Here is an 18,832-nt window from a genome sequence, read left to right as displayed (position 1 = left end):
CAGTTACCATAGCAACACTAACATTTCCTGTTTTAAAGCGGAAATGCCAGGACCCAGCGCCCTACGTTAATATTAACCCTAATCCTATCGCTATCCCTAACGCTAACTGTAATGCTAACCCTTACCCTTATTTTGGATTATTGAGGTGGCAGGTCCTGGCATTGCCGCTTTAAAGCAGGAAATGTCAGTGTCGCTGTGCCAACTGTCGTTAATTCCAAGTGCAGGCATTTTCTTTAGTTGCAATTCATAGGAGTCGAGTAAAAGCCGGGTCGGAAATCTTCTCTATTTGTTGGTAAGTCTTATTTTTTTTTTATGTCGCTCTCATAGTGTTCGGTATTTTTATATAGGTATAGTCAGTGTCGGTGTAATGACATTCTGAATTTCGACTTCCACTGGTCTCAAAATATCTCCCAATTCTATACCTCCATTTTGCACAAGATTTGTGTCTCATCCACTCTCACCCACCCACTGTGGAATTTCGCCCCTTTGCACAATAAGACATTCCACTAGTCTACAAACCTTCAAGGGTTCTCTGAAAACCCAACTCTTCAGGCAAGCTTATAATATTTCTCAACCACTCTCCACCTTCTACACAAAAGACTCGCATATGTTCTTTTTATACTCAATCAGCCCTCTCACCCACATTGCTGTGTGACTGGATCATGTAGCCAACTAAGCACTTTCTACCTTTGCAATCTGGCTGGACCAATATGTAATATGTAGCGTTTAACCTCATGTATCAAACTCCCATTGTCCTATAGATTGGGAGCAGGGCCCACTTACCTCTCTCTCTGTCTGTGTTAAGCGAAGCCATTAAGCTGAGGGTACTTAAAGAGCTTTGGTTATGTATTTCAGGCCCTTACCCATTCGGGGTTAAATGTTGTACGAGGCCCAGCCAATAGGATCCGTTGGGGAGTGGCATAGCTCCTTCACTAGTAACTCCCATGGATTTCTGGGTCTTTTCTTCCCGCACTTTCTCGGATCCCTTCCCGCCCGCCCAACTAGTTGTTTGTTTTTGTTAACATTCTTTTTTCACAGAGGAGGCGCAGTTGGTGGGAGAGCAGTGCAGTCAGCGACTAGTCACAACGGTGGTTATGATATTTGGCCGCACGTCACTGCCCCTTTCAAGTAACATTACTCTTGATCCTTCTGAGTGGAGGATCCCTTGGCGTGCTTTGCGTGGCCGTCAATGTTGAGTCCAGAAGGGAGCAGTCATGCTGACGCCTGTTTAACACCGGCCAATTTTAAGGGATTTTTCCTTGGTTAGTTTGAATGCCATTTGGGTATTGCAGTATTTGGTTAGATGATTGGTTGTTAGTTGACTGCACTTTGCTCTCGCCACCACCAGGAGACATTTAATTGGTTTATAATTAATAAAACTGCAACCTTTTGCCAAAATTAGCTATACGTGTCTGTGTCTTTATTTCATTAGTTTAAGTTACACTTATAAGATACGAAGGTTGGTAAGGTGCGTGAAGGAAAGGGCATTAGCCATATGCACTTTATATTGCCCAGTATTGTTTATTGCTGTGTTTGTCCCTTATTGTAAAGCACTACAGAAATTGCTGGCGATATATAAATAAATGTTAATGTTGATGATGATGTTGATGGTTGATGATGATCTCCTCTAAGTACCAGAATACAAGCAGTCTCTTTTTAACTTATTCTTCTAAACTTCTCTTTCATTGCTGACAAACCCAAACCCTCCCTTCATGCACCATTTCCTTAACCACGTTTTAAAGTGTCTGGTGCAAAGTATTCTATCTTTCTTTAACTTATAAACAGGCAAAACCGCTGAGAATGCTGATGTGAGTGAGTTCTCTGTACAGCGCTGCGGAATCGGTGGCGCTATATAAATAAATGATGATGATGAATGCTGACTGACAAATCTGTCTCTAATGGATGACTGGTAGATAAATCATTAGAGCCAACATGTACAACAACATCTGCGTCTCCAGCTTACCACGTGCCTCCTTCCTTAATAATTAATAACGATTGTGTTGATCTATGATGTGCGGCTCATACCTTGGCTTTCCTCCTGTGGAGTTGCATCCAGTATCTGCCATCCATTGTAAAATGATCCAAGGTCCTTTCTAGCAAAGTAAGCTTCATTCCAGGCATGGAAATTCCTGTGAAGATAGCAAACACCAATTTTCTCCATCATACTACTATAGTAAATAGTGTTTATGTTATCACCATCAATATAAAATCCAGCAAAGTAGAAGATAACTCAACCAACTATATCAGGCCAAATCTATAAAGCCTTTTTTTATAAACTACAAATAAGAAAAATGCCTACACATGCTGTGTTCTATTCTCTCCAAACATGATCATTATACTTCCACCAATTCCAATACTGGTGTGGATGACCAGTGATTACGAATAAGCTGTTTGTTGCCCCTTAAGGTAAAAAAATGCGTTTACTAGAATCACATTTCTAGAAGGCAAGTTGGGCACAAAAAGTTTGATATTCATTCTGTGTTTAAGGCTTTAGCAAATCATGTTCATAATAGACCATTGACCAAACATAGTGGGATATGTTTATGAAAATTAGTGCAGAGGTAACAATGAAGAAAAAATTAAGTAACCAATGGCAACCAATCATTTCCAGATCATTTCTCTAGTACAGTCTCTAAAATTAAAGCAATCCTCTGGGTGGTTGCTATGGGTTACAGCACATTTTCTTAATGCTTACCTGTTTTCATAACTGCTGTAACCAGGATTGGGGAAGACAGTACATACACAGATGTGAAGAGGAGCACAGACATGGGGAGTACGGCACATACACAGACATGGGGAGTACAGCACATACACAGACATGGGGAATACAGCACATACACAGACATGGGGAGTACGGCACATACACATATATGGAGAGTACAGCACATACACATACATGGGGAGTACGGCACATACACATATATGCAGAGTACAGCACATACACACACATGGGGAGTACGGCACATACACAGACATGGGGAGTACAGCACATACACAGACATGGGGAGTACAGCACATACACAGACATGGGGAGTACGGCACATACACATATATGGAGAGTACAGCACATACACATACATGGGGAGTACGGCACATACACAGACATGGGGAGTACAGCACATACACAGACATGGGGAGTACAGCACATACACAGACATGGGGAGTACAGCACATACACAGACATGGGGAGTACAGCACATACACAGACATGGGGAGTACAGCACATACACAGACATGGGGAGTACAGCACATACACAGACATGAGGAGTACAGCACATACAAAGACATGGGGAGTACAGCACATACACATATATGGGGAGTACAGCACATTCACAGACATGGGGAGTACAGCACATACACAGATGGGATGAGGGGCGGTACACCTGCCAAACCATAAGGAAAGCGCAGGGAGGTCAGAAACCTCCCATGGAGCTGAAGGGCACACACATGGGGGTACAGTACATACACAGACATGAGAGACATTGACAGAACATAGATGTGAAGGGGGAACACAGATATGGGGAATACTGTACATACACGGAAATGCGATGCACATACCCAGATGCGACGAGAAGCAAACACACAAGGGTACAGTACATACACAGACATGAGCGGCACAGAATACAAAGGAATACATGAACAAGATTAACTGCAATTAAGTCTACTCCATCTATATGTATAAAACAAATGTTTATCAAATTTTCCAACACAATTATTTGGAATAGTTTTAATTTTATTGGGCTTCATTTCTGTGCGTTCTTAGTATTGCACTTAGACCACTTACCACACACTATCTGATGTCAAAGTGTTGTCCTTTTTTCCATATTGATCGTAATATTCATCAATAATAAGATTTGCATTAGTGTCATGAGCTGACGCGAAGTTAATGATCACACGAGCGGGTATACCCAGACATCTCAGTACTGGTTTATGGAAAGATAAATATATAGCAAATCACTTTACATTCATTTGACATACACATTTTAATTTGTGTCATGATTTTTCAAAAAGCAAAGTCTGATAACTATTAATCTGAACCACCCAGCTACCTTTAAGTAGGGAAAATTAAAGCTGTCTGTACTCAGGGCAGGTTGTACCAGGCAATAGACAGCACACCTCATCTATTAGCATAATGTCACTTGGGTGGGGTTGTATGCAACTGATTATTCATACTATAATGTATTGAAGGATTTCCTTGGCTAGTTTCATTCTGCTTCTCTTTATATATATTACTAACATTGGAGGGACAGAGCAATAACAGGAGTGCATCGGTAAAGAGGAAGAATTAGGCAGAGGGTAAAGGAACCCTGTACAGACAAAGACACAACATCATCCAGGAAAATGTAGACTAAGAAAACCACAGAGAATAGGTGTCTCCCAAATTTCTGTGCACACATACAATGGTGTCAAGCAATAAAAGGAAAAATGAAAATAAACAAGAAAAAAAAAATATGTTGAATATTAAGTGGAACTGAACTGTTAAGATGTATGCAGAGCTGGTTGGGCGCTACCATTAGGCAAACTTAGGCACCTGCCTAGGGAGCCAATGGTTAGGGGGTGTCGCAAACACTCATGCATTGGTTTTATTTCTCTCGTGGTGGCTCCACATGGAGCACCAGTCACTAACATGAAGGAGAAGCGGTCAGCAGCTTTTTACATGTGATGCTGCTGGCTGCTGCTCCTCTATTTCAGTGTTGCGCTTGGGACTGTGGCGCTTGGCTGTGACATCATAGCCAAGTGCCACAGTCCCAATCTGAGAAACCGGCTATGTCTTTTCTGAATGAGGGGGCGCTTAGGGCTTGCACTGGCACTGATGTAGAGAGGCACCGGAGATGGCTTCCTCAGGCGGCAGAATGACTAAGCCCACCCCTGTATGTATGTGATTGCAACATTTGCTTCAGCCGTTTTACTACTGACACTTTATTAACGTCTTCAAGACATTATCCATGTACAAGCCTGGATTTTAATATTTTACTGTGATCCCATCCCTTTGTCTATCGCCTCAACATGTCCCAGTTGCATAACATAAATACATGTATTCTACCACTAATTTCAAGCGATCGCATTCTTTAATGTGTGCCCAAACACAACACAAGACCTGAGACGAACAGATACATATAAAATAAGATTGTAGAATTAATTATAAACCGTTTACAGTAAAATAATAGGCTGTAATTCTGCAGCACCCAAGCCCTGGCCTATCATGTCATTTATATTTGCATATTAGAAAAATGTGTGACATTTCTAAAGATCTGTAATAGCACACCTACAATGAATCAGGCTGCTTATAATTGAAAAATAGTATATCTAAAACAATAAAGCACATTTTACAAACCTGTACAAAGAACTCCAGCGTACACCCAGCATTGTCCATATTTAACTGGTCCACTCTGCTTCCACTGGCGGAGTATAGGGACACTTCCGTTCCAATATGTGGGACTCCTTCCCCCAGTGTAAGTCCCACTCCAGTTGCCCACAATGACCCCATTGTCATCAATATTGTTGACCTAAAGAATATTATTTTTATTTTAAAATGGGTTTGTTTCAAAGCATTGTTGAATGAGTATACACTGATATAAGACTACAATGCCCACCATAGCGCTCAGCACTCTCCCCACGTGAATGGGATCATTTCTGCGAGAGACATCTGTAACTGGATCCCTCCGGTAATCTGTACTTTTGTCCAGTAGGCTGATGGTGATGTCCAATATATCTGCTTCAAACTGTGTGATGAAGCAAACACAACAAAACTATCAATTATGGAGACACCTTTAATAAAAACATATCAAGGTCAGACAATATAATATACAATACATTAATAAAAACATTTTGTCAAAGCAATACCCAGATCTTTCCATGACAGGATTTCCCAGGATTCCAAATGTAAAAGGTATGGTAGTATTAGATTATCAGAGATTTTCATACATGATTTTTATGAGCAACAATATTTTTCAAATGTTACATCACTTTTTTGGCATTGTTGGGAATTTATTATTATAGTCCACAAACTTCCTTTTGCAAGGAAGTTTTGTACAAAAATGTTGGCACTTGTTTTTTATATGTAGTAATGCTAATTAGAGATGAGCGGGCTCGGATTATCGTGATCCGACGGCAATCCGAGCACTGTTCGGGTATTTCCGGCGGGGAGAAACACTGAAAGCGAGGCTCTGACTCCAAATCCCGCCGTCGGATCTCGCGAGACTCGGATTCTATAAATTCCCCGCTTGCCGCCGCCATCTTCAGTCGGGCTAAGATCAGGGAAGAGGGAGGTTGGTCTTTTAGTGCTGTTGTGTCCTGTCACTCTGTCCTGCTGAGTCCAGTGGTGCTTTGTCCTGTGCTCTGTCCTGCTGAGTCCAGTGGTGCTTTGTCCAGTGCTCTGTCCTGCTGAGTCCAGTGGTGCTTTGTCCAGTGCTCTGTCCTGCTGAGTCCAGTGGTGCTGTGTCCTGTGCTTTGTCCTGCTAAGTCCATTGTTATTAAAAATGTATAAAAAAATTATACAAAAATAATAAACAAAAATGTAAAAATATATATAAAAAAACTCTAAAAAAATTTCTACTGCAATATATAAATACGTTCACTATTTCTGCAGTCCAGAAATATTAGTACTGCAATATTAAACTACGGTCACTGTTCCTGCAGTCCAGAAATATTATTACTGCAATATTTAACTACGTTCACTGTTCCTGCAGTCCAGAAATATTATTACTGCAATATATAAATACGTTCACTGTTCCTGCAGTCCAGAAATATTAGTACTGCAATATATAAATACGTTCACTGTTCCTGCAGTCCAGAAATATTAGTACTGCAATATATAAATACGTTCACTGTTCCTGCAGTCCAGAAATATTAGTACTGCAATATATAAATAAGTTCACTGTTCCTGCAGTCCAGAAATATTAGTACTGCAATATATAAATACGTTCACTGTTCCTGCAGTCCAGAAATATTAGTACTGCAATATATAAATACGTTCACTGTTCCTGCAGTCCAGAAATATTAGTACCAGAGATTAAACTACGTTCACTGTTCCTGCAGTCCAGAAATATTAGTACCAGAGATTAAACTATGTTCACTGTTCCTGCAGTCCAGAAATATTAGTACCAGAGATTAAACTGCGTTCACTGTTCCTGCAGTCCAGAAATATTAGTACCAGAGATTAAACTATAATGGAGTACAAAAATTTGGAGGATAAAGTAGGGAAAGATCAAGAACCACTTCTTCCTAATGCTGAAGCTGCTGCCACTAGTCATGACATAGACGGTGAAATGCCATCAACGTCGTCTGCCAAGGCCGATGTCCAATCTCCTAGTAGAGGGCATGTAAAATCCAAAAAGCCAAAGTTCACTAAAATTAGCAAAAAAAGAAAATTAAAAACATCTGAGGAGAAACGTAAACTTGCCAATATGCCATTTACGACACGGAGTGGCAAGGAACGGCTTAGGCCCTGGCCTGTGTTCATGACTAGTGGTTCAGCTTCACCCAAAGATCTAAGCCCTCCTCCTCCCCACCCCTCTAAAAAATTTAAGAGAGTTAAGCTGTCATCAACAACACAGCAAACAACTCTGCCTTCTAAAGAGATGGCATCACAAATCCCCAAGCGAGTCCAAGGGTGTTGGTGGTTGCGAAGCCTGACCTTCCCATCACTGTACGGGAAGAGGTGGCTCCTTCCACCATTTGCAGCACGCCCTCTGCATATGCTGGAAGGATCACCCACAGTCCAGTTACAGATTTGGCTAATGAAGGTGTGAATGTTGTACACCGGGAGGAGGATATTGATGTAGCTGGCGCTGAGGAGGAACTTGACGAGGAGGATGCTGATGTGGTTATCTTAAATGAGGCACCAGGGGGGGAAACAGTTGTTGTCCATGGGAAGAAAAAGCCCATCGTCATGCCTGGCCAGAAGACCAAGAAATCCACCTCTTCGGTCTGGAATTATTTCTATCCCAATCCGGACAACAAATGTATGGCCATATGTACCTTATGTAAAGCTCAAATAAGCAGGGGTAAGGATTTTGGCCACCTAGGGACATCCTCCCTTATACGTCACCTGAATAGCCTTCATAATTCAGTGTTTAGTTCAGGAACTGGGGCTAGGACCGTCAGCAGTCCAGGGACACCTAAATCCCTTGGTCCTGTTGTATCCAAACCAGCAACACCCTCCTCGTCAATTTCCTCCTCGATCTCGATTGTAGATAGTCCTGCAGACCATGTCAGCGGCATGACTGAGTCCTCTTCAATCCGGGATTCTTCTGGAGGATCCTGCAGCGCTACGCCTACTACTGCCGCTGCTGCTGTTGCTGCCGGTAGTCGGTCATCTTCCCAGAGGGGAAGTAGTAAGAACGCTACGTCTTTCACTAAACAGTTGACCGTACAACAGTCGTTTGCCATGAGCACGAAGTACGACAGTAGTCATCCTATGGCAAAGCGGATAACTGCGTCCGTAACAGCTATGTTGGTGTTAGACGTGCGTCCCGGTGTCTGCCATCAGTGGAGTGGGATTTAGACGGTTGATGGAGGTATTGTGTCCCTGGTACCAAATCCCGTCGAGATTCCACTTCACTAGGCAGGCGATACCCGGGATGTACAGAGAAGTACGAAAAAGTGTCCTCAGTGCTCTGAAAAATGCGGTTGTACCCACTGTCCACTTAACCACGGACATGTGGACAAGTGGTTCAGGGCAAACTAAGGCCTATATGACTGTGACAGCCCACTGGGTAGATGCATCGCCTTCCGCAGCAACAGCAGAAGCAGCATCAGTAGCAGCATCTCCAAAACGCCTGCTCGTTCCAAGGCAGGCAACGTTGTGTATCACCGGTTTTAATAAGAGGCACAACGCTGACAATCTCTTAGAGAAACTGAGGGAAATAATCTCGCAGTGGCTTACCCCACTTACACTCTCCTGGGGATTTGTGGTGTCGGACAACGCCAGTAACATTGTGCGGGCATTACATATGGGCAATTTCTAGCACGTGCCATGTTTTGCCCACACAATAAATTTGGTGGTGCAGCATTACCTGAAGAGTGACAGGGGTGTGCAGGATATGCTTGCGGTGGCCCTCAAAATTGCTGGACACTTTCGGCATACCGCCACTGCCTACCGCAGACTCGAACAACATCAAAAAAGGCTGAACCTGCCCTGCCATCACCTCAAACAAGAGGTTGTGACGCGCTGGAACTCCACCCTCTATATGCTGCAGAGGATGGAGGAGCAGCAAAAGGCCATTCAAGCCTACACAGCCACCTACGACATAGGCAAAGAAGTGGGGATGCGCCTGAGTCAAGCGCTGTGGAGACTGATTTCCGTGTTGTGCAAGGTTCTCCAGCCGTTTGAACTTGCCACACGAGGAGTCAGTTCCGACACTGCCAGCTTGAGTCAGGTGATTCCCCTGATCAGGCTGTTGCAGAAGCAGCTGGAGAAAGTGAGGGAGGAGCTCTTAAAGCATTGCGATTCCACAAAGCATGTAGCTCTTGTGGATGAAGCCCTTCGTACGCTTTGCCAGGATCCGAGGGTGGTCACTCTTTTAAAGTCAGAGGAATACATTCTGGCCACCGTGCTCGATCCTCGGTTTAAAGCGTATGTTTTGTCTCTGTTTCCGGCGGACACAAGCCTACAGCGGTGCAAAGACCTGCTGGTCAGGAGATTGTCCTCTGAAGAGGACAGTGACATGCCAACAGCTCCTCCTTCATTTTCTTCCACACCTGTGGCTGCGAGGAAACAGCTGAGATTTCATAAACGACCCACTGGCGGGGATGCTGAGAACATCTGGTCCGGACTGAAGGACCTGCCAACCATTGCAGACATGTCTACTGTCGCTGCATTGGATGCTGTCACCATTGAAAAAATGGTGGAGGATTACTTTGCTGACACCATCCAAGTAGACATGTCAGACAGTCCTTATTCTTACTGGCAGGAAAAAAAAGCCAGTTTGGAAGCCCCTGTACAAACTGGCTCTATTTTACCTGAGTTGTCCCCCCTCCAGTGTGTACTCCGAAAGAGTTTTTAGTGCAGCGGGGAACCTGGTCAGTGAGCGGCTAAGGAGGTTGCTTCCGCAAAACGTTGAGAAGATGATGTTCATAAAAATGAATTATCAATTCTTCAATCAAGACCAGCACTGGCCTCCAGAGACTATAGAGGGACCTCTGATTGTGGAGTCCAGCGGGGATGAATTGATAATGTGTGAGGATGAGGAACTACACACTGAAGGGGGCGAGGAATCAGAGGATGAGGACGACATCTTGCCTCAGTAGAGCCAGTTTAGTTTGTACAGGGAGAGATGAATACCTTTTTTTGTGTGGGGGCCCAAACAAACCAATCATTTCAGCCACAGTTTTGTAGGCCCTGTGGCTGAAATGATTGGTTTGTTAAAGTGCGCATGTCCTATTACACCAACATAAGGGTGGGTGGGAGGGCCCAACGACAATTCCATCTTGCACCTCTTTTTTTGGCGTTATGTGCTCTTTGGGGCCTAGTTTTTCAAATTGCCATCCTGTCTGCCACTGCAGTGCCACTACTAGATGGGCCACGTGTTTGTGCCGCCCACTTGTGTCGCTTAGCTTAGACATCCAGCTACCTCGGTGCAACCTTTTGGCCTAAAAACAATATTGTGAGGTGTTCAGAATAGACTGGAAATTAGTGGAAATGATTGTTATTGAATGTTATTGAGGTTAATAATAGCGTAGGAGTGAAAAAAAACCAAAATAACTGTTTTTTAGCACTTTTTATGCTTTTTTAAAAAAAAATCAGAACCCAAAACCCTAAATCAGAACCAAAACCTTAAGTGGGGTGTTTTGGCAAAACAAATCAGAACCCAAAACCTCAAGCTAATCAGAACCCAAAACCCAAAACACTAAAAGTGGCCGGTGCACACCCCTAATGCTAATGCACTAATAGGTTAGTTTTTTTAAAAAAAATATTTAATCAGCCTTTGCCCATTATTTCTTAACTTGGGGGGACGACTGGTACCTAAGCACCCCCTAGACACGGCAGTGTTTAAGGAACCATGATTTACAATGATAGTTAGTATGCAGTGCAAAATATACATTAACATCTCAAGACAATTTAATTATATCACTGGCAGAACATTATATACATAGTTATATATCAGATCCATTAAGGAAATCTTAGAAGAGCTGAAATTTGGCCTACTCAGAGAACAAGAGGCGAGGGCCAGTTACCCACTGCTGTATAAAAGGTCTAGGTCACTTTGGTGCTTAGAATGATTTCTGCATTTAGTTACATGAACAGTACTTATCAGACTCATAAGCTCAATGCACATTAAAGGTCTCTAGGTAATTAATCAAACTTGCAATGTCCATTATGTTAAGGCGATGAGGCCAATTTATCATTATTTTCCTCACTTTGAGGTGAAAAGTGTTTTTCATCATTATTTAACAGCATTTTATTGATTTAGTAGCTGCTATGGTGAAAGCTAGTCAGATCTACAATAGACACATATTGCTCTAATTGCCATAGAGGCCCCTCCCCTGCTCTACTCAGCTTGCAATTTAATCCAGCACCACATGGCTATCCATATTCTATTTGCCATTTTATATAAATAAATAGCCCTTTCTTTTTTAAAGAGACATGTACTGAAAAATATTACTTTATGTTATCAATAAATATTTTTTTTAGTATTTTCCTTTAGTTAACAGAACAAACATTGCTGCGATATTTGATAACTAGGCTCCTGCATGCAGTGGGAGCCTTTGTTGACGATGGTCAATGATGGTAAGGAAATTAATATCGTCACAACGCTGTCAATGGAGTGGAGCAAAAGGGAGACAGCAAGAAGAAACAGAGAGGTAAGTTACAGCAGGGGCTACATAGAACCGGTTGACGGGGGTTACTGAAGAAAACAGGGAGGATGCAATTGTTGGGTAGAGGATAATTTAAAAATGGGGATGGGGTGAGGGAAGGAAGGAGATGGGCCCTGCCTGTTACATTTGTACTGGGCCCCTCAATTTCCGGTGGCAGTCCTTCCCATACTTGCCAACCTTTGCTGTCCCTCCTCCAGGAGATCCCGAGAAGGTCAGCTGTAATTTCTGGCAGAGGGTGTAAATGACATCATTAAGCCCCACCTTCATACGGGATGAGTAGGCAACTATGCAAGTCGGTGGTAGTCACTAACGCAACAACCACTACACCGACAAGGACTTACCCGACTTGAGAAGGCAGAAGCTGTCAATCACGAAACAATCTTAACACTGAAGGTTTGAGATCACTACCTGCTACAGTCGCGAGGAATGCAGAAGCCGGCACACAGAAAGTCATGTTACTTTCTTGGATTAGACTATTATTAAGGGTGTTATCAAAGTAATGTATAATAGCGCCGAATGGACAAAGTAGAAGCCTTACTATAAAATATTTTACATCCGCCGCCTCCCTGGATTAGTCATTTAACACCCCTAATAATAGCATAGTCCCAGAAAGTCACATGACTTTCTGTGTGCCGGCTTCTGCATCCCTCGCCATTCTCCCAGGTACTGATTTGAAACCTTCGCTGTTAACATTGTTTCGGGTTTGCCAGCTTCTGCCTTCTCAAGTCAGGTAAGTCCTTGTCGGTGTACTGGTAGTTAGGGCAACTTACCCAACCAATGCAAGTACTGAAGCTGTACCCCTATTTCAATGGCCATCACATAATGGCGATAGCAGAGGCTCACTACAGGAAGAGATGCTTTATTATTTAAATATAGAACTTCTTCTTGCTTAATTTTAAAACCAGTTTATTTTAATTCTTTACATTTTTTTTTCAATATTTTTTTTTTCCTTAATTAAATGAATCTACAACTGGAAGCCCAGGTCTGGCAAGCCGGCTCATGCATGTGCAGAGTGGCCTGACCAGCGATAAGACAACTCTTACTGCTGCCAGCCAGTATTGTGGGGGAATCCGAGCATCATTCAGGTGCCCATGTGACTCTGTATTGATAAACTGTGCCGCCGAAGATTTTCTACCGCTGCAATAAGCAGTGATAAAAAATGTTTGAAAAATAGCAGGATCTTGATAGACTCCATTGTATAGGTTGAAAATATACATCCTGGTCAATGCGACCGTTCCTGTGTTTGACTTTCATTTTTTTTCACTGTTATATAAACATGTATTCCTTTTCTGCCTCAGTGCAAATTATGTCTAATTTTGTGTGCATGATGTACTGAAAGTGCTGTCTAGCAGAATAGGTCTTGCATGATATACACTTTTCATCCATATTATTACATTTCTACACAGCCCTGTGCTTTTTCTCTGAAAATTACCCATTTGAAGTGTTCCAATTACCTGGCCAACGTCCCATCGTCTACTTCCATAGTTGCTAACACTTCCATACCAGTATAATCCAGTGTCATTAAGAACATACTCTCCTCTGTCTGCTTCACTGCTCATGTACACCTCATCATCTGAGGGAGAAATAACATATTTCAATAGCAGTATCAAACAAAAAAGGTCAGAAATGGAAGCCAAGGTCAGGAAGCAGACAAACCGACGCAGTCAACAATCAAAGTTAGGTTAATACACAAAGAGTCAGAAATAGAGACAGTCTGCTGAGAGGCTATCAGACAGACATCACTGTGTGTGTGGGCAGAAGACATGCTCCATAGAAGGCATACAGATCATGCTTGGGGGGCCCAGCTTCTCCCACACAAAGAAAGTGAATATGCCCAGTGGGCTCTGGATATTTTCTGCCAAGAGATTGCAACTGGGCATGCCGGGAGAAAAGCGGAAATATAGTTAAAACCCTAACGCAAAGTATAACATAATTCAGATGAACACTACAATGCGAATTATCACATTAATTGTTGATCCACATATGTAAATATTCAATTTTAATACACAACAAAGAAGTCATGCCACACTACACATGCGTTTAAATAGCAATAATTAGTGGCTAAAACAACTGAATTTCCAAATTTATGGCATGGTAACTTGCAATCCATCGCATGACCCAGATCTCTGAAGGTTAATCCTGGAGGGGTCTGACTATTCCCTATGAAGAATGATCTATCTGGTCATAGTTTAAAGATAAAATCATGACACACAAATGTGTTCTTATACAGGTCACAGATTGACCACCTTGACCTGTAGTATGTAATGACCCAAACAGGCCATGTCTGTATTAGTTAAGGTGTTTCCACTACAATCATTAAAAATAGCTGTATGTTTTTGTGCTTTCTATTGAACTTACTGGCTCTAGTTCTAGAATTTCCGTAACTCTTGCAATTGATGGTACTTACTTAGCCACTTTCACACAGTTATGTTTAGAATACAATTAAAAGCAAAAATACCTGATGCCCAGGAGTTAAATAGCAGAGTGAACTTTCCCAGACTAGTGCCGGGCCTTCCACTGGTGACCTGTAGACTCATCTGGTAATGCCCAATGACTGCAGTCACTGGAACATTGATGGTGATTGTCAGGGAGTTGTTACTGCTGGCTCCACGCACTGCACTCCAAGATGTTCTACTCCCAGAGCTGGAAACGGGCATTACGGCCTTTGTGTTTCTGGATTCAGATGCAGAAGGACCTGGCAATAACAAGTATGATGCATTAAATCTAAGATCCCAAATCTCTGTTCTCTGCGTATCTGGAGCATAAACCCATTGAATATGTGTCATCTGCAGAAAGGTGATCTCTAGCATTCTTGTCATACATACACACCAGTTCACCAGTTAGCCCATGCTGCTTTGGCTCAATGTGGTGCCCCAAAATCTGAGTACCCTGGGGCGTATCTATATGTTTTTAGTTTGTTGGTTTGATTTGTTAATTGTTAAAAGTGTTTATAAAGATTTAAAAAAAATATATATATATTTTCTTGAGGGAGTAGTGACAGTTGGGAGTGGTTGGTGGTTGCCGGGGGTGACAGTGGGGAGTGGTTGGTGGTTGCCGGGAGTAACAGGAAGGAGGAGTGTGTGGCATAGCAACAAGTCCACTAACTTGGGTAATAACTGTAAACTCCCAGAGGGCAGTGGGAAGAGGAAAGTTCTAGACTTCTGAGGGAGAGAGATCCCTGTGTCTGCATAGACTGAGAGAGAAAAATAGGAACAGAATGAAAATCGGACAAAGTGATCTATAAGCAGATTAAAAGTGAAGTAAGTGTAAGAAGAGAAGAAGATAAGAAGTGAGCCAAAGAGAGGTGTGAGTAAAAAGGAAAGTACTGAAAACAAATAAGAAGTATAGAGATCTGGGACATCACACGAAACAGACTGAGCTATGTACTGAGAACAGTGTGAGAGGAGAGAAAATAAAGAGACTGTGAATACAAAATATCATCAGCTTATTTGGCGTGAAAAAGTAATTTATGGGCCCCAACCACGTGCAGCACTTCTACTAAATTCCTGTGCACAGTTCAACCCAGGACTGAGTGTAAAATATAGTAACGTTACCAGGGATAATATTGGTGCACCAAATGTTTTAGATGATGTTAATGTTATGTGATTTACCTGAAAATTGATTTATTGTTTCTATATGTTAAATGCTATTGTGCTCTATGTTGATCAAATTAATATTTTGTCATTACCATTGAGTTGAAGGGGTCAGTGGCGCGGTGTCTTACCAAAATTATCTTTACCGCATTATTAATAAACCCAAGTTATTTGTCCAATCCTTGTCCCTCTCATTGAAGTATTTATCTCCTGACCACCGGATGTCCGAACAAAAAAGAACCTCTTACTTAGTATTACTCTCCCATCAGTACTCGGCCACCACATCTGTTAGAAGTTGCTGGTTTAGCTAATTGTGTAACCACTCTTTAAAGGTCTTTTAAGATCCTTGATGTATACCATCTGCACCTAATGAGGGTAATTTACTAGCACAGACAAATGCAGATGTGCCACACAAAAGCAATGTCTTCTTCTGTGACATTGTTAGCCTGTTTGTGTGCATGTGTGCTACTTTTTATGGAAATGTGCATGAGTAAACACTTGTGGATGGGCATTATAATTGGATGAAATGGCTGACATGATGGGGGCAGTTACTTAGCATGGAAAATGCAGGCCAGTAGCAGGAATCTGCCTGAATCTGCATAGAAATGCAAAAACTCTTTTATGTTTAGTGGCAGGATCTGTTCTTATTAACTTCAAGGGTGGAGAGTGCGCATTTTGGTGGCGTTCTTGTTTTCATAAAATAGATGACTTATTAACATTTGGCTCTAAACAGTCCTCAGACACTTTTAATAAGACATGTTTTACACTATGCAGTTTAAGTGAATTAATAGGAATTAATATGCAAACATTAGCCAAAGTAAATACAAATGTAAGATTGTTATACTTAAATAAAAAGTAGCTCAATGTCTCCATAATCTTATCAGTTTTTAAAGGATTTTTTTGCATTGGGAATGTTAAGAGATGTGTTTCTAGTAAGGCTTATTCTCCAGTAAGTATACTAAATACATAGTAATATAAACACATACATGCCTACTTTCAAAACTTCTCCCCCGGGAGATCCCAGGGGAGAAGTCATGTGACAGGAGGTAGGAGGGGGCAGGGCCATCTTTTCCATTGGGCACGATGGGCAGCTGCCCAGGGGCACCACGGGCAAGGGGGCCCCATAGGCACGGCTCTTAATGAGAATAAATAATCCTGCAAAAGAAAAAACCTACAAAAAAACCTACAAGGGTCACTGAGCAAGTACATCTATCTATCTCTATCTCTATATATCTATATATCTATATCTATATCTATATCTAGGGGCCCCGGTGCACTGCTTTGCCCGGGGGCCCATAATGTTGTTAAGATAGCCCTGGGGCAGGGTGATGTTGTCGCTTCACCATAGCACCACCCCCACTATAGAATGCAGAAATTCACGGCACTGAGTAGCGGGGGCGGAGCTTAATGATGCGATTAAATCCCCACCCCAGCCATTCAATGCTATGAATTTCGGCGAATCCGAGAGGTTTGCCTAGTCTAACGGGAGCCTGGGAGGACTCTCTGAAATTCGGGAGCCTCCTGGGAATTCCAGGAGAGTAGGCAAGTATGTAATCAACATGAGAAGAAAGTGGCCTAGGATGTATAATCTCAGATAACAGAATAGACATTTGCAATATTTTTAGAGAGGAAATTGTTGCAGCTCTAAAGTCTGAAAAGTCATTCATTGTATAGTGAGAAATACTATTAAGTGTTCATTTGATCTATGCTATGATATTGGAGTTACTGCTATGGTTAAATAAAAAAAAATAAAAAATTACCTGTTTGGACAGTTATTGAGAGTTTGTCTCCTTGCTGAACAGCTTTGTTGAATGTGAGAATGATATCAAACGGCTGACCTCTCCTCAGAACCAAAGCGCTAGTATCATAAGCGGTGGTTCTGTGAGCAGCAGCATTTTTGCTTTGCTGTAAGTTTACATTGCTGAGCTGTAGGCCTGAAACAAAAAAAAAAACAATGGTTAATATTATAAACTCCAAAGGCAGAAAAGACTCATGTGTATAACACAAGCTTCTGGATGCAGTTTATTATGGGGTAATAAGTCATTTCCATCAGATTCACATGGAACTCTAAAACAAAGGAAATTACCACCTCACCAAACCGATTGCTTAACCCGAATATTAAATGTAATTTAGGAATTTATTATCAGATCTTAATACCAATATCAGGCGGTGCACCCAGATATTACAGTTCAAATGCATGTAAATAAAAAAAAAAGAAGAAAAATGGGCTTTAACTGGGGCATTTTGTGATTAGATTTTGAATAGAATTTTAGCCTTTATTGAATCAAATTTTAAAATAGAACATTTTGGAACTTACAGCATTCCTGCTATTTCTCCAATTTGCTAGCGAAATATTAAAAACAATAAGCATAAACATAAAATAGTAATATAAAATTGCCTCGCTATATTAATGAATTAAATAAATTCAATATTATCCAGTATTGTTTTCTGGTATTTATTATTTATGGTCAACTGCTCTGATATTAACAAACTCCTACTGCAATGTAAGGGGACATTGCTGTAAGTATCATATATGATAAGTGGCATGTATATATATCACTTGGAGATCCAATATTTCGCTAGTGAACTGGAGAAATATCAGTGCTGTAAGTTCCAAAATTTTCTATTTCAAAATTTGATTCAATAAAGGATATCATTTTATACAAAATCTAATCAAGAAGTGCCCCAATTAAAGCACATTCACATGGACCTCCTTTAACCTGTAACAGTGTTTACAAATTCATAGTACTGTAAGCAGTGGTCGAAGTGGACATTCATAAGTGGTGGTATGGAAATTTAGAAGTGGCGGTATGAAAAATGTAATGGGAATGAAAGTGAATGAAATTTGTTAGTTTTACAATCATCATCATTTATTTATATAGCGCCACTAATTCTGCAGCGCTGTACAGAGAGCTCACTCACATCAGTCTTTGCCCCATTGGAGCTTACAGTCTAAATTTCCTATTATAGACACACACTCACACACAGACAGAGAGGGAGAGACTAGGGTCAATTTTGATAGCAGCCAATTAACCTACCAGTATGTTTTTGGAGTGTGGGAGGAAACTAGAGCACCCGGAGGAAACCCACGCAAACACAGGCTAAGTTGGAATATTCTGTTTAATGACTCAGGGGCTGATGCTGTCTCGGAAGCATCTCAAGATGCACCAGGTTTATATCAGGATTACTTACACCCAACCAGGTCATAATCACAAGAAAAGTTTGTTAACATTTGTTTAAAAAGCAGAAAACGGATTCTCTATCAGCTTTGTTTTAAAGAAACAAAATTCTCTATAACAGAGTAGGTGTAATCTTTCTTATTGTGTATGAATGAAAATAGTAAAAACTCATTCTAAAATAAACCCATAAAATGATATAATACAAACATGAGCAATGACAAACGTTTCAGAGGTCAATCC

At 41.5% G+C, this 18,832-nt stretch overlaps 1 protein-coding gene across 1 annotated transcript in view; it reads right to left on the bottom strand.

Moving 5' to 3' along the window:
* LOC142095004 (protein-glutamine gamma-glutamyltransferase E-like) overlaps positions 1–18,832 on the bottom strand; it is a 29,868-nt gene that overhangs the window by 10,037 nt on the left and 999 nt on the right. The window contains exons 2-8 of the mRNA XM_075177704.1: positions 17,174–17,347; positions 14,279–14,515; positions 13,275–13,393; positions 5,595–5,723; positions 5,336–5,507; positions 3,785–3,923; positions 2,026–2,129 (exon numbers count right to left, since the gene is read on the bottom strand). Of these exons, the coding sequence (XP_075033805.1) occupies positions 2,026–2,129; positions 3,785–3,923; positions 5,336–5,507; positions 5,595–5,723; positions 13,275–13,393; positions 14,279–14,515; positions 17,174–17,347 (1,074 nt within the window). The remainder of the gene's footprint in view (positions 1–2,025; positions 2,130–3,784; positions 3,924–5,335; positions 5,508–5,594; positions 5,724–13,274; positions 13,394–14,278; positions 14,516–17,173; positions 17,348–18,832) is intronic.

This window comes from Mixophyes fleayi, chromosome 6 (genome assembly GCF_038048845.1).
Source record: "Mixophyes fleayi isolate aMixFle1 chromosome 6, aMixFle1.hap1, whole genome shotgun sequence".
Lineage (NCBI taxonomy): Eukaryota > Metazoa > Chordata > Amphibia > Anura > Limnodynastidae > Mixophyes > Mixophyes fleayi.
The sequence above is the reverse complement of the archived record's forward strand: the minus strand, read 5'-3'. Positions and strand labels throughout refer to the sequence as shown.